Source organism: Acipenser ruthenus, chromosome 3 (assembly GCF_902713425.1).
Source record: "Acipenser ruthenus chromosome 3, fAciRut3.2 maternal haplotype, whole genome shotgun sequence".
Lineage (NCBI taxonomy): Eukaryota > Metazoa > Chordata > Actinopteri > Acipenseriformes > Acipenseridae > Acipenser > Acipenser ruthenus.
This window is the reverse complement of record NC_081191.1, coordinates 16,725,923-16,749,586: the sequence shown is the minus strand read 5'-3', so window position 1 is coordinate 16,749,586 and position 23,664 is coordinate 16,725,923. Positions and strand designations below refer to the sequence as shown.

Here is a 23,664-nt window from a genome sequence, read left to right as displayed (position 1 = left end):
ATTTATCCAAATCAAACCCAATTGTGAATGTCCAGGTTTTCCCAGGAAAATAAATGCAAGAAAGGCAAAAAACATCCATCAACAGTCCAAAGCACCATTGACCATTGTTTCATAGCCCAATTTCTGTGTTCTTGTGCATATTTTAGCTTTTTAGTCTTGTTCCCCTTTCTTAACTATCAGCTGTGATACAGGCGCAAAACAACTAGAGGCACAACAATTACATCCCAAAAGTAGACAAATCTAAATCTAAAACAAAATGGCTAAAATGGTTTAATAGATCAATTAAAAAAATATTCAGCGAAAAAAGGCACTTTACAGGCGTTTAAAAGGGAACAAAAACATAGTACACAGAAAGAGTACTTGGAACTGCAAACACAAGTCAAAAAGGTAGTTAGAAATGCCAAGAGAGAGACAGAAATCAACATTGCTAAGGGGGCTAAAACCAATTCCAAAATGTTTTTCCAATATTATAACAGCAAGAGAACATTCAAAGAGGAGGTTAAATGTCTAAGAGACACAAATGGCAAAATCATAGATGAAGAAAAAAATAGCAAATATATTAAATGATTACTTTTTACAGGTTTTTACAAAGGAGGACACGGACAACATGCCCCACATGTTGACCTGTTCCTGTCCAGTTTTAAATAAATTTAGCATAACAGAGGCAGAAGTGTTAAAGGGACTAGGAGTTCTTAAAATAAACAAATCCCCTGGGCCGGATGAGATCCTCCCGATAGTAGTCAAAGAAATGAAACAAGTTACTTACAAACCGGGGTTGTACGAACAGACTGGAAAATTGCAAACGTAATACCAATCCACAAAAAGGGAGACAAAACCGAACCAGGTAACTACAGACCAATAAGCCTGACTTCTATTATATATAAACTTATGGAAACTACAATAAGATCCAAAATGGAAAATTACCTATATGGTAACAATATCCTGGGAGTCAGCATGGTTTTAGGAAAGGGAGATCATGTCTAACTAACCTGCTTGATTTTCTTGAGGATGCAACATCGACGATGGATAATTGCAAAGTATACGACATGGTTTATTTAGATTTCCAGAAAGCTTTTGACAAAGTCCCGCATAAAAGATTAATTCTCAAACTGAATGCAGTAGGGATTCAAGGAAATGCATGCACATGGATTAGGGAGTGATTAACATGTAGAAAACAGAAAGTACTGATTAGAGGACAAACCTCAAAATGGAGTGAGTTAACCAGTGGTGTACCACAGGGATCAGTATTAGGTCCTCTGCTATTCCTAATCTACATTAATGATTTGGATTCTGGTATAGTAAGCAAACTTGTTAAATTTGCAGACAAGACAAAAAATAGGAGGAGTGGCAAACACTGTTGCAGCAGCAAAGGTCATTCAAAATGATCTAGACAGCATTCATAACTGGGCAGACACATGGCAAATGACATTTAATAGAGAAAAGTGTAACGTACTGCATGCAGGCAATAAAAATGTGCATTATAAATATCATATGGGAGATACTGAAATTGAAGAAGGAATCTATGAAAAAGACCTAGGAGTTTATGTCTTCATCTAGAGAATGTGGGGAAGCTATACTAAAGGCCAACAAGATGCTCGGATATATTGTGAGAAGTGTTGAATTTAAATCAAGGGAAGTAATGTTAAAACTTTATAATGCATTAGTAAGACCTCACCTAGAATACTGTGTTCAGTTCTGGTCACCTCGTTACAAAAAGGATATTGCTGCTCTAGAAAGAGTGCAAAGAAGAGCACGCAGAATTATCCCAGGTTTTAAAGGCATGTCGTATGCAGACAGGCTAAAAGATGGGCCGAATGGCCTCCTCTCGTTTGTAAACTTTCTTATGTTCTTATAAGAACGAAAAAACTGAAATGGAAGTGGCAAGTGGCAATGTCTGTTCACATGTAGCAAGAAGAACAGACCATCGCTGGACCAAGGAGATACTAGACTGGATCCCAAAGCGACCAAGAAGAATACCTCCAGGAAGATGGCAAAATGACGTTGGAGCAATGTGGATGAGAGGCGCAGCATGCACGTCCGCCTCCAATATGCATTCCCGATGAGGGATAATAATATCATTAGAACTAAACTAAACAATCATATTTTAGTTGTTGGCACCATCTTCTAACATGTGTCCACATTTGTACTTTTGCATTTCAAGTATGATTTATTAACAGACCACATCTCAAGGCCATCCTTCACACTTGCATCAGTTGTTTGTTTTTGTTATTAATAAATGTATTTAATTTAGGTATTTTATTTTTTTGGAAAAGTCCCGATTCATTCCATACACTGTTGAGCACAGTGGTTTGAGAAGTTGGATGTTTTTTACCACACTGTCTGACCCAGGGAAGTGATGCAAACACTAGTCCAGCATGTAGCAAGTCATTTCTATATTCTGCTGGGGATGCATATGCATGTCTGCCTGACTGGGGCATACGAAGGCATCTGTCCGTCTGTCTGCATGTCAAGCTTACAGTTTGACATATGCATACAGTGGATGTATAGTAGGTCATGGTAATCTACTTTTTCATTTTACTGATATCTCTAATATTGTATTTTCAGGGGCTGGGGATGACTGTCAGTGATAGGCTTCTTGCTAATTATGTTCATGTGACAAAAAGTAATTGACCACTGGTCAATTTATAAAGAGCTTTGAAGCAGATAACTAAATTGCAAAGAGCTTTGAAGCAAATAACTAAATTGCACCACAGCTATGTAGCTACCATTTTTTAGATGTTATTACAGTGTTCCCCATTTTAGAATGCTATAGTTGGGAGTCATACTTAAGAGACTGTGCTATTTGTGTTCTGCCTTATAACGAGAATAAATGTTCTAGTGGAATGGCTATGGAGCAAATGGGAGCCACCTTACAACTGGTTATAAAAGCGATGCCTTATAAAGAGGCTGTGTGGTCCAGTGGTTAAAGAAAAGGGCTTGTAACCAGGAGGTCCCTGGTTCAAATCCCAGCTCAGCCACTGACTCATTGTGTGACCCTGAGCAAGTCACTTAACCTCCTTGTGCTCCGTCTTTCAGGTGAGACGTAGTTGTAAGTGACTCTGCAGCTGATGCATAGTTCACACACCCTAGTCTCTGTAAGTCGCTTTGAATAAAGGTGTCTGCTAAATAAAGAAATAATAATAAAGGGGGAGCACTTATTAATGGTGTTTAAGAAATCAAGATTTCACTTTCACATTAATATTATCAATTATACCAATAGTACAATTACACTATTGGGGACCGGATGTCGCTGAGTGCAAAGTAAAAAACGTACAATACAAGCAAATACCTGTAGATTACCTTTTTGTCAACACAACCACGATTACCGTGGCTCCCTTCTTTTTTCTTATGAAAAAAGCAGTCAAGAAGTATACACAACTCTAGAGATTTCAATAAGCTATTATCCTATCTGAGATGCATATTTCTAATGTTATAGAGTGACTAAAGCACAAGGGATCAAATAGACTATGAACACAGTGAACAATAAGTGGCTGAGTAGTGGGATTCAAACCCAGGATATTCTTAATTCTTGTTCCAACCACAAGACCGCACTGCAGAGCCAGGATGTTAATGATAGATTCAGAATTACACTACAGGAGGCTACACTTGAACAATGCATGGAGCACTTTCCCCTCGTGTTCCATACTGTACCTGAAACAATATTGCAAAGCTCAGCTTCCATTAAAGAAAGCAATTAAAACTCCCACTTGTGATACTAGAACTAGTTGAGAAACCACAAGTATTTAAATGCAGGACATTTTGATTTTATAAAATGTTAAATGCGATCTGCTCTTGGGGAAACTAATCTAACCAAAAGCCTAGTTCACTACAGGAAATCTTTCCCCATTTGTACTGCATTGTGGTGACAAGAACTCAGCTGCAGGCTTTTCACCTGTAATCTCCCTCAGGTATTGTGGCTTACTGTACTGAATCAAGACTTTTCCTGTCCGGAAAGCATGAGGAAGAACAAACACTGCTCTCAACCATGCTTTTCATGCTCCCCTGGTATTGGTATAGAGTAATTGTAGAGCCCTGGGAAATTATTACTCTTTTTATAGGAAATAAATGAAATTATTTTCTAATAGGTTTTGCTATTTCTATTTCTTTAGTGTTATACTGACATTTCAACCTTTGTTTTATTATCAAGTCACATGTTGTACTTGGGAAGCAACTAGGAGAAAAAAAATACTAAGATTCCAGAGTCTGAAAACAATTATGCAGAGAATACAATAGAGCTATTAATGACACATGCGTTTCTATTTAATCTGATACACAGGGATTTAAAATAGAAATCCGCTTCCACTGACATAAACAGTACATAGGGCCTGATCTCTCAAGACTTAAAGGTTCTTGCTGTCTGCTTAAGCTAATTTACATTCAGGATTGCACATGTCTCTTCAGTGTATTTATCAAATATCAGTCGAAACAGTATGGGCTCTATGTACTAATATTACTTACGTGTTTGTAAATACTGCAAATTCGTAGCCTCCATCCTTCGTAGAATTTTTGAGTGCAATGTACTAAACAGCTGTTTTTCGTGAACAACTACCATAATATCACCGCAAGTTTACGAACAGCATAAATTACTACTCATTATACAGGAGACCCCGGAATTTGCATATTATTATAAATAGATTTGCAACGCCGATAAATTAATGTTATCAAGTACAAAAGTTAGTAAGTTAGTAACTCATAAGCGAAAACATAATTCCAGAACACACTTAACAAATGAATATCCCAAAAGCATTCTTAAGAATATCTTAAGAATATATCTTAGCTGTGTAAAGGAAAAAAGTTCAGTACATACAGTAGGCTACACAAGTAAATACTTTTCAGCGTATTTCAGTTTGTGTTTAATTAAAGAATTCTGCAATGATTTGTTTCTGTGCTTCCCTTCATTAATAAAGCACCTTAACATATATATATATATATATATATATATATATATATATATATATATATATATATATATATAGTAACATAGCAGGGAGGGGGGTTAAAATCCTCCCTGCGTAAGACATGTGTGCAGGCACATTATTGTTAGTTTTGTTAATTGTTTTGCTGTATTGTTTGGTTTAATTTGGTAATTGTTTTATTGTTTAATTATCCCCTGCACCTGGGTAGTAATTGTAAATTAGGACCAGGTGCAGGGTATAATTAATCAACAAATTAACAATTAACAAAACTAACAATAATGTGCCTGCACACATGTCTTACGCAGGGAGGATTTTAACCCCCCTCCCTGCTATGTTACAATATATATATATATATATATATATATATATATATATATATATATATATATATATATATATATATAGTTTTGTTTTTGTTTTGTTTTTTAAATTTTATATTTTAAGGTTCTTTATTTTAAAGTAACTAAAAGCCTGGAAATGTTTAAACAGGAAGTTTCACATACGAACAGATAGTTGAATCTACCCCAGTGAGAGACATGCATAAAATAACAGGCATAAACCGAAGTCGTAAATCAGGAAAAAATGATAATACATCAAGGGTAAGCGCGAAACTTCAATATTATAATGAGATTCGTACATTTGCATAGAAAAGTAGTTTGAAACGAACAGTCGTAACTAAACTACCGTAGCAGGGATGAAACTAAGATACGGGAGTGAAAATGACTTTAATACATCGCAGGTAGGTAGGTCACAAAAACCTACAAAAAGTCAAGATACAAAAGAAAAATCAATGATACATAGAGCCCTAAGAATGCAATTTCATTACTGCCATTTTAGGAATATAATGCACATGCTTTTACAAATATTGGGTGATTTTCTACATGCTACATTCTAGGTACACAACATTGTCAAGTAATAGTACAGTAGTCTAAACACTATTTTCATAGGGTAGTTTGCAGCAAATGTGTGTTATACAAAGGGTGCACATTGTTTTAAAAAAATACTGTAATATGCCTAACCTTTTAGCTCTTATTTTGCCTTTAGTTTTGGAAAAATAAAGCAGGACTATTTGCTTTTTTCATCATATAGTGCTGGTACAGTAAGATGTATTATTTTCAGACACATTGGAACTAGGAATCAAGAAAAAGTGAACATATTACCCCTGTTTTGGCCTATTTACACTGGCTCCCTATGCAGTATAGAATTGATTTTTTACTGACCCCGTACCTTCCAAACCGCACTCTTTGAGATCACAGGATGTGGGGCTGCTGGTTATTCCTAGGGTCAACAAAAGCACCACGGGAAGTGGGGCTTTTTCTTGTAGAGCTCCAAAATTATGGAATGCTCTGCCTTCGTTTCTCAGGGAAGCTGTACAGTGCTTTGAGCTGCTTTTGTATAAAAAGCGCTATATAATGCAATTAATAAATTGTACATAAGTGTGATTTAAATACAACAGTTCTGTAGACATTTTTCACAAGTTTAAGAACCACAAGAGGTTACATTTTATGTATAAATAATCATCTAACCGCAAATTTAAAAAAAAAAGAAAAAAAATTATGCCTTTGGCTTCATAAAGGCAATTCACAATCCTTGTATTTACAGTATAATTCATAAATATTTTTTCTTTCAAATATCACACTTAAAAGCACACATACGGTTTGCAGATGCACTGAAGAACTCATAACAACCAGTTTTAAATGAATGATTATGAAATCAGACGTTCAATGTGTTGCAGAATCAGACATATAGCCAATTTACAATGTGTACTGCACAGAAGAATAGACAACACAATAAATTCATATTTTTGGTGAAATACCATAAATTTACTTCTCGCGGTCGCTCCAGATGTCACTGCACATGGACTGTGCTGTGATATCTTTATAGGCTTGGTCTCTTGTCAGATGCAAAATTTACATTTTTGAGATAAGAAAAATATGTTTGATTTAAAAGTGCACGGTTCAATCAATCACGGATTAAAGAGGTCTGAATTTATGCTAAAAAAACAACTGCTTGGGTCTGCAGTAGTGTTGCACTCAAGTGTAATTTGTCAATAAACCAACAGGTTTTGAATGTTCCATTAGGTTAAAAAAAAAACCAAATGGCTGCTTCTTGTTAATAACCATGTGCTACTGTCTATCTCCTGTCTAACTGCCAGACTGGGTTTAATGTTCAGTATCTTCAAACATGACTGATACATTTGTATCCCATGTCATTATTAATGCAACATGTGGTAACAATTATATTATTCATTAAACTGCACCTGAAACACAATTGACAGGTGTTGTTCAATTGCAAATGAGCAGAACTGAGCATTGAAACTTTAAAGGAACTCAAATTACTTGACAAATCTGGCCCATGGTGTGGGACTATGCAGCACTGTCGAGAAAAATCTGTTACAGTACATCAAAAATGTGACAGAACATAGCAATGGTTTATTCTGGATTTCTGTTGTACGTTTTAAGTGTGCCTTCATTTTTTTTAAAATGTAGAAATAGTTCTCCATGCCTTATTGTTCCAAACCGTACAACATTTAATGTCTGAAACACACAAATAAGCAAATGATGATCAAAAGTGGAAAAGCTGCCAAAAGGATCATGTAAAATGAACTTGTACGTATACATATTGTTTTTTAATCGTACAAACTAGCAAATGTCAAATACATTGATATTGTACAGGTGAACAATGCAACTACACAGTTATCCAATAGTATGTGTTACAGCTTCATATATCAAGTGTCCAGCGGTAGTCCTGAGACAAAGTTCTGTTTCTTAAAGAACTAAAACCCTGCTTGTAAAAAACGACTTAGTATATCACCTTACATGCTTGCAAACATCATCCATTACAGCAGACTAAAACTATACTTCAGAAAACGTATAGCTTCATAAGAAATACTGGTTATCAGCAGCTGCTACCAGGGAGAGTTCAAACATCTGCAACACCCTATAACTCATGAGTGTCAGAGTCCCCGGTAAGTTAAGAAAATCTTTCAAATGAGTGAAATACTCCAGTAGTGCATTGCTGTTGTTGCCGGTGTAATATTCATGAAGGTGCGGAGCTGAAAGCTGTTTAAGAGTAAGAGTAACTTGACCCTAATGGAACAGATATTCCACAGCCAGTACAGACACACTGATAGGCTGATTATAACATTGTTGTCATTTGAACAGTAAACAAGAATGTTGACCGCTTTGGAGTATTTTTTTGTAAAGGTTATTTGTCTGGTCTCCAGAAGTGAGATACACAGTTTGCACATATAAGAGATTATGGCACATATAAGGTAATGCATCATGACCTATTTTGTTCATTATTGTGTGCAACAGTACAGTATTGTATTTTACTGTTGAACTCTAATTTATATCAGTCTTGTTATTTTGATATTGGATATTTAAAAAGAAAAAGTTCAGTCAGGAAGGTGATCTCCTTTATAAACACTTTTCCTTTTGGAAAATGTTTGTCTATGGAAAGCAAGAGGGTATTGCTGCTATTGGTGATGATACGTATTTGCAAAAAAAGGGTACTGCTGCATTTAAAAAGCTGCTAAATGTGTTGTGCACTGATAATACCAATGGTACTGTATGTTTGAAACAGCTTGAGAGGCACAAACCTGAATGACATCTCCAAGGTCAGCTGTACTGATGTCAGGATCCTCTGTGGTGTTGAAAGGCACAGGAGTGATCCGAACAAAGGTCAGAACTCTGGGTTCAGGGTATCTCCACAGCATCACCCCTGGGCTGTCCTCAGTTTCATTGTAAAACACCACTTCATATGTACCAGGCAGTTTTTGGGATTCTGTAGGGAAAAAAAAACACAAAGCAATGTGATGAAGCACTTTTATTCATCTAGTTGTGAAAAAAAAGATGTCAGACAAAACTTTAACTGGGAGCTGATTCATTTGTAGTCATGAAACTGTGTAACAAATTTTTGTTTTTTTTTTGGTTCCTGGGTAGTAAGTGTTATTTCCTAATTGCTTATGCCTCAAAAGTATAGAAAATGGCTATTATTCCCCACAAACTTTGCTTTTGTGACCAGGGCAGTGATATTTTGAAATTTACCTATTTTCCAGAACATTCCAGATAGATTCAGTGCTGAGTAAACTTGGAGTAACTTCTAGAACTTTCTAGAACTTTCCAGTAATATAAATAGTAGTATAAATACAGGGGCCTTAAGCCCACCAGTTCAGTTTAGTTCCAGCTGCCTAAGTGGATACATATCTGCATTTTTCTGAGATGGCATCAAGAGGCTGCAAGCATCCGGCAGACGCATTTTGCTATGTCTGCGGCCAATTTATCAAGACAAGAGCGAAGAAGTACTCCCTGGAAGCATCTGCTAAGATGTGCGAGGCCTACAAGGCATATTTCGGCATGCCTGTCGGGGATCAAGACAAACCCTGGGCACCTCATTTCACCTGCGAGCACTGCAAAAAAACTCTGGAAGGTAAGATGTACAATTGTTGCTTGGAATTTTATGTTATAAAATTTGTTAAAATTTTGTAAATTGTAAAAGTTTTTAATTTTAAAATGTTTTACAATTTTCAATGTTATTGAAAAAATATATCATATATGAAAAATGTTGCGAGAATCTCTTACACATTAGTCATGGGTGAAATAAATGTATTTTTGTAGGATGGTACAGAGGGGAAAAGAGAGCCATGAAGTTCGCTATCCCAAGAATTTGGCGGGAACCCACTGACCACTCAAGCAACTGCTACTTCTGCATGGTGGACCCTTCCAAGCGGACCGAGTTCTCTGTGGGGAGGAACAACGTCAAGTGGGAGCCACTGGTGGACCCCTGGAAGGTGCTGATGCCACCACTGCACATCAAATTGGGCCTTATGAAACAATTTGTCAGAGCTCTAGATAAGGAGTTGGCAGCCTTCAAGTACCTCCAAGACTTCTTCCCTAAGCTGTCTGAGGCAAAGGTGAAAGCCGGTGTCTTCGTCGGACCACAGATAAAGAAGATCCTGGAGTGCAATGAATTCCCCAAGAAGCTCACTAGTAAGGAGAAAGCGGCTTGGAACAGCTTTGTCGCAGTGGTTCAGGGCTTCCTGGGCAATCACAAGGCCGAAAACTATGTGGAGCTGGTTGAGACTCTGGTGAAGAATTACGGCACAATGGGCTGTAGGATGTCCCTCAAAGTCCATATCCTTGATGCTCATCTTGATAAATTCAAGAAGAACATGGGAGCGTACTCGGAGGAGCAAGGCGAGCGCTTCCACCAGGATATACTGGACTTTGAACGCAGCTACCAAGGACAGTATAACGAGAACATGATGGGAGACTACATTTGGGGGCTGATTCGTGAAAGTGATTTACAGTATAATCGTAAATCACTCACTTCTAAATCTTTTGTAGTCATTTTTGTATTACTTTAGTATAAATACATGTTAATTTGGATTCATATGTTGTTTTTTTCTGACTTTATGTGAACGAAAAGACACAAATTTGCCCGTTTTCTCATTGGAAATAGGTACATTTCAAAATATCACTGTCCTGGTCACAAAAGCAAAGTTTGTGGGGAATAATAGCCATTTTCTATACTTTTGAGGCATAAGCAATTAGGAAATAACACTTACTACCCAGGAACAAAAATTGTGTTACATAGAGTTTTTCAATAGGAAAGCTGTAACTTTTTTTCAGGAAGGGTATGCACACCCAATAAGTTTCAATGCAATACAAGTGAACTGTTTTAAGAGGGAGAAACAACTCAAAAAGTGTTGAATAGATGCAGAAATAATCCACGATTCCCAATAGCATCTGCAACAGTATTTTGCATTCATAAATAAATACACAACTTAGGTTTACAAGTATGTGCCACCTACTGTATTTATTTTTCTGAATCACAGTTACAATATGATACACAGATTAGGATAATGTACAATGTACAAACTGGTCTGGTCCTAAGGACTTTGAGAGAGCGGACAATGAGACATTCTGGACCTGACCAAGGCTTCTCTGAACAAAAACCTTATCAAAAAGAGGTGCATAAATTTGCTGATACACATATAAAGCACTTCACTATTTAATACCTGAATCCTGAATGTATTGGAACAAGCCCGTCCTCAGATCATCCGAAGTGTGCTCTGTTTTCGGTGCCTGGTACCTTGCAGTGGGAGATTGTGGTTGTGGGCACTGGCCTGCAGACTCGGGGGGGAACCCGCTTTTTTCCTGGAAATAATCTTGAACAAGACCTTTCAGAAGCATCAAGCAGTTCAAATGTTCTTGTCCCCAAAAGACCTGACAAAAAAAGAAAAAAAAAAGTGATTCAACAATAGCAATCGGAACACCAGACTTGCACCATACAACTTGCACAAAGACAGTCATTTTTAAAATAAGTAGGCAAATAACGGATTTCTATAGCACGAATGGAATGTTTGCATTAGGGTGAAGATACAGGAACTAGCTGTTCATATTTTTTCGAGGGGTTGTAAAGTCTAATCACATTTTATTATTTTGATAGTGGACATAAGATTAAATATATTAAATAAGATTAATTAGAGATTGGAAGCTCACACATACGGTATTTAATCAATCCGATCTCATTTAAAATTCTACAACTTCCAAAATGAAATTGGCATTGTTTAATCATCATTTACGTTAATAGATTTACATTGTTTGAATCGAAATATTTGTCACCTCAAATGTATGACCATTTAAACGGGTTGCCAAATTCCCTACAACAGCTTTAAAATATGGCATCTATGTATCATTCTTGAGGATAACCAGATTGCAGGGATCATGTAGCACTGAGATCATGATTTAAAGTGCTTAAATGAAAAAAGGCATTTGGGTTGTAAAAGACTACTACTACGACTACTACTACTACTACTACTACTACTACTAGTAGTAGTAGAGTATTTGAGGTATTAGCCCTTCTCTAGACTGTGGCCCGCACCCTGGCAGATGCAGGCAAACAGACAGACAGACCTGGATCAGTCCGCCTTTCAGGTTGATCAGAAGCTTGGGAAGGCACTTCTCTGGGCCAGGGCTCCCACTGTGTCTGCTCCACTTCGCTTCCAGGTCCACCACGCAGCAAAACGGGCCGATCAGGGCTCTGCTTCGGTCTTTCAGGCTCGTCTTAACAAGCAGGTCGTTCATTTCGAGGGTAAATGAAGCTGCTTGAATCGTTTCTGCAGAACGAGAGGCAAAACATTTAGTATTTCAATGCAAACACATATAATAGTATCCAACATATCACAAAGCTGTTATGCAGGAAATCACATTTGATACTTGTAAAAGTTGATTACAAGCAAAAGTGTAAATTAAAATCAGCCTGAACAACATACTGGGAAACAAGTCAAAGACTTTATCATGTTATCTGTTTCGTGTAACTCTTGACTCTATGGCAGCAAAAGAAGTAGAGCTAGAATCAAATTGGTTTACACTCTGCATCATTATAAGGTCCTATAAATCTTCATAAATGATTCTCAGGACTTGTTCACACTGAAGAAGGATGTTCTTTTTTTGGTCAGCAGTTTATTTGGATATTTCCTGCATGAGTAATATGTTTTCTGAACAGTTTAATGGGGTTTAAAGAGTCATTGAGAAACAAAGATGAATAAAAAGCATTTCACACTTTTGCAGTAACTATTGAACATCCCTTCTTTAGGTTACTGTATAGAGAAGTTGCCATTTTAAAATTGACTCTCACTCACAAATATTATTCAAGCAAAGGTTATCAAGAAGAGTGCTTACTCTTTTTGAAGTAAGACAACCCTAAGTTTCAATAAAGGGTGAATAAAAGCCAGAACCACACATGATGTGGATTGTAGTTCAGCACATTCAAAGGAAGAAAAGAGGCTGACACTAATCACAAACTTGCTGCATTTTAATCTTGCATTCAATTGCTTGGATTCAAAGTACAGATACACACGGGCGTTAGCACTTTTGGACAGGGAGCCATTTGTGCTGAAAATTACATTTCTAAGAAATGACTACACCAAGAAAAGTCCACCTGCTCAAAGTACATTCTCTTAGAGCCTTCCACAAAATAACATAATGTCTGTATCTAGTGATTTAGGACAGAGAAGATAATGTAATTTGGGAATAACAACGATGGATTGAGGTTTGGAATTAATGGTGTTTTCATGTTGGTTCTGACAATAAATTTTTAGCAGTTTCCTAAAGATGAAAGGTCAGCAATTATAGTCTGACTCGCTGGTTGGAGTGCTAGGGTTATTTTCTAGTTGTCTGCCAAACAGACAGGAAGACATATTTCCTGAATTTCATATTCTAAACCATCTTTCAACCCCACAGAGCATATCTTGTCCATAGAGTTTAAATTAAAATCCTCTGGCAAAGACCATTCTGTATTTGTGCATTTATGATGCTGGAAACAGACCCTGAGCCTGAATACCATTTAGTAAATATGGACGCTTAATCTTGAACAGGCTGAATCCTTGAACATGTCACTAATAACCTTCCTTACTGCATCCCACTATCCTGGCTGCTGGGAGCACTTCAAACATAAAACACATTTATTATTTTAATTTGCTACAGACACTACTTATTTTCACTTTATTGGGGGTAGTGCACTGATGTGTACTTTTACACATCATTTCTGGAGGACTTAATCAAATTTTATGGCTACGTCCAGGAATCCTGGTTGTTTTCATCCAAGCAGGTTCAAGTGGAGTTCAGGTCAGTGATGAATCAGATGAAAACGCAGCAATCACTTTGTTATGATCTCATCTCCCTATAGGAGAGGGTTGGGCTGACAGGTACACAGATTACCATGTTCAGTACTGGGGTGCTGTATACATACAGCCAGCAGCTGTGCTCATTTAAAATCCTTCACCAGCTAATATAATCATGCTTGCCGAGCTGTAACTGCTCTGCTTTTTGAACAGTGGAAGTGTATGGACTTTGGCAAAACTCAAGCTCCAAATACAGTTGTTTTCAATAACCAATAAGTTGAGAAAACACTCCAACTGACATACTGTATAGTGATCATGGGTAGAATTGTAAAGGATTAAATGGATTTGTCTACTGTCATATTAACTACTTAGGGGATGACACACTGATTGGTTTATTTCTAAAGGAGGCTAACAAGACAGAGACGGAGGCAAGTTCATAAGCGCAATGTTATGTTTTTAAGAAAAATATTGTTAAAATTCTCTCAAAACACTATTACCGTGGACTACAGGTACACATGGGTTAACAATGGGGCAGCAGTGTGGAGTAGTGGTTAGGGCTCTGGACTCTTGACCAGAGGGTTGTGGGTTCAATCCCCAGTGGGGGACACTGCTGTTGTACCCTTGAGCAAGGTACTTTACCTAGATTGCTCCAGTAAAAATCCAACTGTTTAAATGGATAATTGTATGTAAAAATAATGTGATATGTGAAATAATGTATAATGTGATATCTTGTAACAATTGTAAGTCGCCCTGGATAAGGGCGTCTGCTAAGAAATAAATAATAATAATAATAATAATAATAATAATAATAATAATAATAATAATAATAATAACAATGCTTCAACTCCAGACTTTCCAAAGGTACCCCTGGGTAGGGCAGTCAATCACAGCTGCAGTATTGGTTTCAGTTTGAACATCTCAAGGGCAACGCAAAATTGGAAGGCTGATCAACTCAATCATTTCATTGGCAGGAAGCTGGCTGATTAAATACGCCCAGGGCACCATTAGGCAAGCATAAGAACTGACCAGGTGTATAACAGAACACGGTCAGTAAAAACAACTTTGTGGGCTGATATGTTTAAATCACAGTGGTTGAATTGTATCTAGGAAACCAGCCATTACTGATAGACTCAAGGCCGTATTCATAAAGCTTTTACTCACAAGTCATTATGTTTTTTGGGGATTTTTGGTGTTTTTTTTTTTTTTTTTTGTCTGTTTTGATGGATATTTTAACGTTTCATATGCACAACCTATTCTGGGATGTTATCAAAGAATCCAAACAACAGTTAAAACTGTTTTTATGAATATAAAACACTAAAGCTTTGTGAATAGGGCCTTTAGTGCAATCCATATTCACAGGCTTACCATTGTTGGTTGTGTTTCTTATCGGATTGTCATTTATAAAAAAAAAAACATGTGTTCTTGAAAAGCGCAAGTTAAATTCCAGGTGAACAGGCCACAATTCACAATAATGAAGTACATTTCTTGAAAATGCTAATTTCTAAAACATCCCACACTACCTAATAACAGATGATACCATACAAATGCATTCAACAACAAAGAAGCACCATTTGGATAAATGGTGCAAATTAAAACTTCCAATAATGGAGAAAATGTAACAATATTTTAACCTCAGAATGTTAGTTTTTTTTATCATAACACTGGTTCCCTGAAATAGAAATGTAACCATTATCATATATATGTTTACCTCCTAAAGACCCTGAACCTGAATAGAAAGAACAAAGCTGCATGCATGCCCGCCCCCGATATATGAGGACTGCCCGCACAGATCACAGCATAATTTTTCCTTCAAACCTGCTGCAATCATGGACGCAGAGACCTCGAAGGTTAATGGTTACGTTTGGTTATGCTCCCTTTCAAGTACGAAATGTAACAATTACCGTATGGGTGAGTGTACCAGAGCCGTCGCAAGGGCAATATTACAGAACGACTGGAATGCTACAAGGCTAAGCCGAGAGGCTGCCCTGTGCTTTACCATACAGAAGCCCAGCAACCAGTAGCTAGGGCTAAATAACTGAGTGAGAAACTCACCTCTATGTTTATGTTGTATGGGTTGACCCTGAAGCTGCCCTTAATACTCTAGTTCCAAAGCCAGGGTTTTGCGGATCCAAGACATTCAGTCTGTAGAACCTCATAAAGGTGTGAGGAGTAGCCCACACCGCTGCATTACAAACGTCTGTGACAGATGCACCCTGGAATAAAGCCCACGAAGTTGCCATGCCCCTGGTGGAATTGGCAGTGAGCTTTTCTGTAGGGGTCAAGTTGGCTCGCTCATAGGCAGTCCTGACTGTATCTGCTATCCATTTGGAAAGCCTGTTTAGACAGGGCTTGACCATGGGATTTCACCCCATAAGAGACAAAAAACTGTTCAGACTGCCTCCAACTTTTCATCCTGTCAACATAATAAGCTAGTGCCCACACAGGGCAGAGCATATGGAGCTGCTGTTTCCTGCTGTTTCCCAGACTGGAAAGGATGTGGTTGGAAAGCCTCCAATTCCACAGACTGGTTGACATGAAATGCAGAGATAGTTTTTGGCAAAACAGCCGGATTGGTACGAAGCGTAACCCTTGTCCTGACTTCTGTAAAAATTAAGCAGGCTTTCGCAATTGAAAATGCCTGCATCTCACTCACCCGCTTTGGGGAGGTGATTGCAAGCAAGAAAGCTGCTTTGAGCGATACAAAATTTCAGCTCAGCTGAATGCAAGGGCTCAAATGGAGGCTTCAGAAGTACATCAAGCACCACGTCAAGCCTCCGGTGAGGAACAATATCCTTCATTAGGTGGCCGAAGTCGCCGAGCTCCTTTTAAAAATTGCCCCGCCAGGAAGTGAGCTACTGGGGAGACCGAGTAAGGCCCAACTGATGAAGGTGGCCGGTGAAGAGCTCTGTGTGACTTTGCCTGTGCTGGAGACTGGGTACAAATGAGCTAAATCGTCCAGGTAATTGAGCACTCTGATGCCTCTGAGTCTCAATGGGGCCAGGATAGCTTCCATGCACTTTGAAAAGACACAGGGAGTTTGAAAGAGGCCAAATGGCAGTACATGGAACTCATACGCTGTTCCTTGCAAAGTGAACCGCAGGTACCTCCTGTGCCCTGGTCTTATGGGGATGTGAAATCCGCGCCCTTGAGGTCCACCGTGGTGAACCAGTCACCTGGCCTGATTGACTGCAACAGCTGTTGCATTGTCAACATTTTGAACCTCCGTCGAGGTTGACCTGTATCTAAATCGACGTACCTGGAGTAGAACCCTTCTCTTAAGTGGAGAGGGTGTACTGTGCAAATAGTCAGTTTTTGCAGCAGAGCTGTCACCTCCTGAGACAATACCGCAGCGTTTCACGGGATTAACATTGTACAGTTTGAACAGTAGTAAGCACCCACATGTCCATGGTACACTGATGCCAATACTCCAGGTGGCTCCCTGAAAAGGGCCGCTGGGCTTGTGGCAGCAAGCTCCTAGGGCTGCTGCTGGCCTAGTGGCTTGGCCTCAGATTTTTGCCTGTGCCTGGTGGTGGAAGTTGTTTAAGCTGTTATGAAAACTATCTGGCTGTGCTGTGCTGGTCTATGAGGCTGCTGGGGCCTTGGGCGCCAGTCTGCCGCTGGTTTGCGCACTCGTGGTGGTCACTTGGGAAGCAGACGCACCAACTCCTGTGTGGACGCCCGTGCTCGGTGAGAGCGTCGTGGCATCTCATTCACTGCAGGACCAAAGGTATGTTCCTGTTTAATGGGGGCATCTAACAGCAATGCATTATACACATCAAGCATGTGTGCCTGGGAAAGCCAGAGCTGCCTTCTTGAGGCTATTAAAGCAGCCAGCCCGTTCAATTTGAGGACATGGAGCAGGTTTTTCTTCACCAAACGCAGCTCCTAAAGCACCTGTGGTGCGGGTCTATGATTCTCCAAAAGCAACTTTAACAACCAGGCCTGGTAGGCTACCAGTATGCTGTTGTAGATTCCCAGCCGCGCGGCGAATGCCCCTGCTGAGTAAGCTTGCTTTAGAATTATTTTGGAGACCCGACACTGTTTGTTAGAGCAGCTAGTGTCCTTGGTCAGGAGCGGTAGTTTAGCGCTTGTACCAGAGCGGTGATTGAAGCCTCTACCGGTGGAAATTTGGCCAAACCCAGCTTCTCCGCGTCATGCAGGCTGTACAGGTGCACTGGGGGGGGCATGGAAGAGACAGCAATCTCATCATCAAAGATAGGCTGTCTCGACACATCTACAGGCCAGGGCAGTTGCAAAACCGCAGTGGTCCTTTTTATCAGTGGCAGAAGCTCTGCTGACAGGGAGAGCTTAACTGCAGTGGATGTGCTGTCTGACCACCTCAGAGGGGAACACCAGCTCTTGTTCCCCCACCTCCTCAGAGGTGGTGATTTCCAGCACATCATCCTGCTGCCAGTCTGTGCTTGTAGCCCCTTTTTTCCCCAAATGGACAGAGGGGGCAGGCGGAGCCGTGCGCTCACGCAGCAGCTCTGCATGAACCGTTCCCTGATGAAAAACAGCTGCCCAGAGTTTCTCCAGCTGTTCAGTGTCTGCTGATCTCTTGGATTGTTGACTCTTTCTCTTCCTTTTCCTTGGAGAAGGAGAAGGAGAGACAAAGGAGGATGAGGAACACCGTGAAGATGGCTTCCTACGTGGGCTTCTTCCCCGAGCCTACTCTCCCTTGGCTCAGAGCTGTGGAGAAGCCGCTGCCACCTCTTTAACAGAGGGTGATGGGGAAGCTGCCCTGGTGTAATGGACCAAACGCTCTGTAGAGCTGCGAGACACACATTTCTCCAGCGTGCGCTTAGAGAAACTGGCACAAAATTCACATTAACTGCAGTCAGTGAGTGCCTCTTTGGCGTGCTCCGGCCCCAGGCAGAAAAAACACCTGCCGTGTTTATCCACAACTGGCAGACTGGCCTTGCATAAATCGCAGGGATAAAAGCCAGCCATGATGCAAGCAGCAATGCAGTGTACAGTACTGTATAACTGCTGCCTGAACCAGGGATGGTACCACGTTGTGAACCGGCTTGGTGACTCTTGCACCGAGTTGGTACGGTACGGTACCGGTTGATACCGGGTAGGTTCAGTACCGGTTCAGTGCCTTAGCGCCGGGTGAGTACCGGTTGGCTCAGTACCAGTACGGTGCCTACACCGGGTTGGTACTGTACCCTCGGTACGGTATGGTACCGGTGTGGTAACCTCGTTCTCTGTTCGGTACGGGTACCGGGTCGGGTACGGAGCGGGTCGGTGACCTACAGGTCTAATCAGTTCGCATTACTGCAGGAAGCAGTATATAAACTTCGTAAGCATTCACCAAGACATCAACGAGACACTGTGGGAGAGACTGCAAGCAGTCTGACCAGAAGCGTGTATCTCAGTCAATGCAGCCCAGCAGCTGTGCTTGTGTTTCTGTAAAAAAAAAAAAAAAAAAAAAAAAAAGACAGAAAAACACATGAGAAAAATGTTCTCTCACAGAAAACAGTAATAAAACAATTACAGTTTATAAAAACAAAATTTAAATTTTTACACAGCCGGAGCTAAGCAGCCTGTGAGGAGGTCAGTCTACTGAAGTTGCTTGGTCCCTGTGAAGGGGCGACACGAGCCACCGGTTTCACGACTGGGGCACAATGCCGCTGTGGGACGTAACAAACAACAAGCTGTGTGCAATTAGTAAACTAATACAATATTAATAATGATCTCATTAATTAGTGTAATACACAAGTAGCGAGTAATATGCAGATAAAAGTAACAAGTACTCATCTGGTTTCAGTCCACTGAAAGGAAAAATGATGCTGTGATCTGTGTGAGCAGTCCTTATATGCCCTCGGGGGCGGGCATGACTGCGTCACAGGCACTGCATGCAGCTTAGTTATATCGGGTTCAGGGACTTTAGCAGGTAAACACCCATATGGTAATGGTTACATTTCGTACTTGACAGGGAACTTCCTTTCTTGTTTAGTCTATTCTTTATTATTCCTTGACGACTGCCCAACAAAAAGGGGCCATCCCTTTAATATACTTTATTCTGATCTGGGGACAATGCACTAGAGACATCACAATGCGCCAGTACTGGCTGTTCAGCTCTTCCTCATCTCCTAATTTGCTTTATGATTTCTTTCATCCTACGCAGGTATTATATTTGAAAGCTGACCACATCTTTTGCTCTGATTCAGGTGGCTTTCGACATATTTTGGAACATTACTCCTTGATTCAAAGTCGCAACCAGTATAACGAGAATAGCCTCTCTCTGAAGAATCCAGTACCCTTATTTGTGTTTAGGCCATTTGTTTACAGTGGGGGCAGTACAATTCATAAGCATGTGGTCAGGGCTTCAACAATTACCATATTCTCCCTTTAAATCAACTACAATAACATCCAAAGTGTATAGTTATTGTGTACTTCTTTCAATTTGGCTTTTTCTCCATAGTCTGTAGACATGTTGTTAAATCACTCAGAGGAGCTGAAATCTAAGACTAGCCCTTGCTTCCAATGCCACTTTCCTTCTGCAGAGCTGGATGTAGCTCCAATTTAAACATTCCAGCATAATATTCAAACTGAAATTTTTCTATAACAATATTTTCTGAAGTGCCAGCTGTTCTTATTTCTGCAAATCTTATAAGTTGGTAGCTAGTTTATGAGAATGAAATTGCCTGATATCCTCAGGCAGATGACATATTTGAGATATATAAATCCATACTGTATATATATATATATATATATATATATATATATATATATATATATATATATATATATATATATATATATATAGTATCAGCATGTTTGTGGCCTTTAGTATGCACTAATGGATGTGAGATATCAATGTTTACTATGTAACCCAAGATACTTGCCTTGGGATGTTCTTAAAAAATGGGACAATGCCTTCATAGACATGTCCTGGTAAACAAATTCAATTTAAAAAAAAGAAAAGTGGTTTAGGTTGGAATGACCATGTCATGGTATTTTGTTTTATTTTTTGGAGTACGTTCAATTTGTTTGCCTAGGCACTTGAAAAGTTTATTTGATTAATAAAAAGCCTATTTATTTAATGTGGGGTAAACTGACTGACAGTAATGCTAAACACACCAGTAATTAAACCCATGGTGCTTTCAATAACCAAAACAACAAATAATGGTTGCATGTATTTGTTCTATAACAGTCAGGTTTTTACGAGTACATATTAGTAAATCACTAGCAGCAGAGTGTGCTTCTTCAATAAAGGAACAGCAGAGAGGCAGCCTGCAATTAATAGTGATCCCAAGTTCTGGGATTAGGGGGTTTCTTGTTTCAGGGATTCTAGGCCATCTGCTCTTTCCTCCTACGTTTTACTTTCATTGAACTATAAACGCTCCTTCACCTTGGGGACTATCGAGAGGAATTTAGGTTCTACTGCTTTTCATTATCACAAGATCCAGTAACACAGTTCATTGTCAACATAATCCCCCTTTACTCTTTATTTTCACTCACAGTGGTATGTCGTAACTACATATAAAATCCCACATGTTAGAGAGCTGATGGGGTCTTCACCTTTCCCTCAATGCTGGGCTTAAGCTACTTGTGACAGGGTGTCAAAGCTGACAGAACCAAGAAGCCTACACTCACCATGCAGGATAGTTTATTACTGATTTGTAGCACTATCCATGCACTGCGCTTCCCTCTCAATCCCCCATGGCATCTTAAACGTTTCATATGTCCACTGGCTTACTCTGATAAAGAATGCATTTCCTCCATTGTAAAGCAGTGGGAAGGATTTTTATCTCCGTGCTAAAGCTAACAACCCAGCCCTTGAGTATTATTCTCACTGACTTGTTATGAAAGAATTTTATTATAGGTACATGTATGGAGTTAAAATGTTTTATGATCAGCAAGTCTCTGCCTCACCTCTGTTTTTCAAGAGTCAGAAGCATGTTTTAGCAGGGTGGGATTACCCATAAATAGATGGTGTAGTGTAATGTCAACCCGTTGCGGTAACCTAACATATGCCCTTTAAAGTTGTGAAAACCTTATAAGTGGATTCCCATTTGATACAAATTGAACTGAAGTTTCCAGTGGGATACTCTGACTCACAAGCATTACTGTAGGCTGTCTGCTGATGGAACAGTAGGAGGCAGTGTGTCCTCTTGGTTTGGAGATAAAAATTAAAAAGCATCACAAAAACAATTTAAAACTGAAATTTTGCACTGAATTGGGGGTGTATCACTTGGTGATGAGCATAATGTATATATTTTATTGATCATCATGTAATCAAAGAAACTACAAGATGATATCGCAAAAGTCTACCGGAAGCCACACTAGTAGGACAATATTTCATGTTAGATTTCGAAATGTCACATTTTACATTTGTTGTCAGTTGTTTGTTAAGTATATGGAAAACTACAAAGCGGTATGTAATTCAATATGTTAACGTAACATTATTCAGTAGGTTTCACTCAACTTTATGAAGCAAAATGTGTTAATTCTATAGGGTGATGCCAAACTTTTGGCCATAGCTGTAAACTACTGATCACACAGTATAGCTGAAAATATTAGAATCAGACACTCTACAGAATAACCTTACCATAGCTACAATATATCTTACCAGGGAGTCCCAGACCCCTACAGTAACCAGTGCATTTATTTAATCAATAAACCACCCAGAGCCTCATCGCCATAAATCACAAAGAAATCAATCAAAACAACCTGAGCAAAAATAAATAAACACAAAGGAGCTGAGAAAATACTGTAATTATTGTAATCCATACTGTAATTGTAGCTGCTCTGGTTTAAAACTAATTAATACTGTCACTATCAATATTCAGGAGAATACACATGTTCTGCTCATATGGATGTTATTTTTAATTTTGTTTAACTAGTTTAATTCCCTAACTAAAATGTTGTCAAATTAAGATTAAAAAATAAGTTTTATCAATGAATTCTGGTACTTAAGGTGTTATAGCTTATCACAATGGTGGGATTTTGTGAGATATCTGATATGACCTTAAAAATCCACTGTTGTTGTAATAGATGAAAAGATAACAGTACATTAATTTAGTAAACTGCACATTGAATGCAATGCAGTCATGTAATCATGTGACTCGTTGGAGACACAGTAAATGGAAGGAAATACCAAACTGTTGGGATACAGAGGTTTTGTAATTAATAAGCAAGGGATTACATGAATTCCTAATTATTCCAGCAATTAATTTTTTAAACATGTTTGGTACTATAAATTGCTAAACCAAATATTACATGATTTTTTTTTTTTTAATTTCCAATGAAATGCACATTTCGTCAAAACCAATTGTTTGAAACAAGAACACTGAGCATTCAATGTAATTACATTTATTTTTTCAGCTTTGGATCAATCTGGGTCAGGATTTGAATCACAAGAGTGCAGCTCTGTGACATTGAAAAGCTGCAAAATCAGAAATGAATTGTGGAGCCACATGACAAGTTATGCAGTGCCAAAACCTCTGTAATTTACAAAGCATAACTCACTTTTAATAGAAGTATTTTCCAATAAGAAAAGAATGATGGCTTGCTTACACTAAAGAAATCTTGCAATGTGATTTTAAAATGGAATTAATTTAACCTTCTGTTTATAGTAAACAATGGGACAGAACCTAGTGATAAATCTCAATATGACACTGTTAATGTGAAAAGTGTACAGCTAAAAATAGTCAACTAAAGTAAGGGATTCATTTTCAGACAGCTACAATTGTCTCTCTGTGCAGTTTTTCCATTGTTTTTCGGCCAGTGCTTTCAACTGTATATATGAAAGTCAACACATCAAAAAGGATCAAAGGGAACAACTGGTGAGAGTCAACGCAGCCCAAAGAGTGTTGTATTGTCTCATTGGGGAGTTATGCAGATTCAAGTAAACAAGTGCAAATTGTTGAGGTTTTAATGAAAAAATGTCTACAATCATTTTATCTGAAGTAACTCAATATAATACCATCTGTATAACAGATGCTATTATTGGTTTTCAAGAAGAGGTTACTTTCCTACATTTTACACGACTGGATTGTAGAAGCCAATAGCTTCTTGTAATGTGACTGCCACTAACTGTGCCTGCAGGAAAAAGGATTGTTTGACAATGACTGTGGGAGCACCAGGTTTAGTTGTATTTCTTTCTAGGAT

The 23,664-nt window shown here is 38.8% G+C and overlaps 1 protein-coding gene across 2 annotated transcripts in view; it reads right to left on the bottom strand.

Annotated features, from left to right (window-relative positions):
• Positions 1-23,664, bottom strand: part of LOC117394303 (intermembrane lipid transfer protein VPS13B-like) — a 370,657-nt gene that overhangs the window by 61,123 nt on the left and 285,870 nt on the right. For both annotated transcript variants that reach the window (XM_033992431.3, XM_033992429.3), the window contains exons 37-39: positions 11,837-12,039; positions 10,939-11,146; positions 8,518-8,702 (exon numbers count right to left, since the gene is read on the bottom strand). In XM_033992431.3, coding sequence (XP_033848322.2) covers positions 8,518-8,702; positions 10,939-11,146; positions 11,837-12,039 — 596 coding nt within the window. The remainder of the gene's footprint in view (positions 1-8,517; positions 8,703-10,938; positions 11,147-11,836; positions 12,040-23,664) is intronic.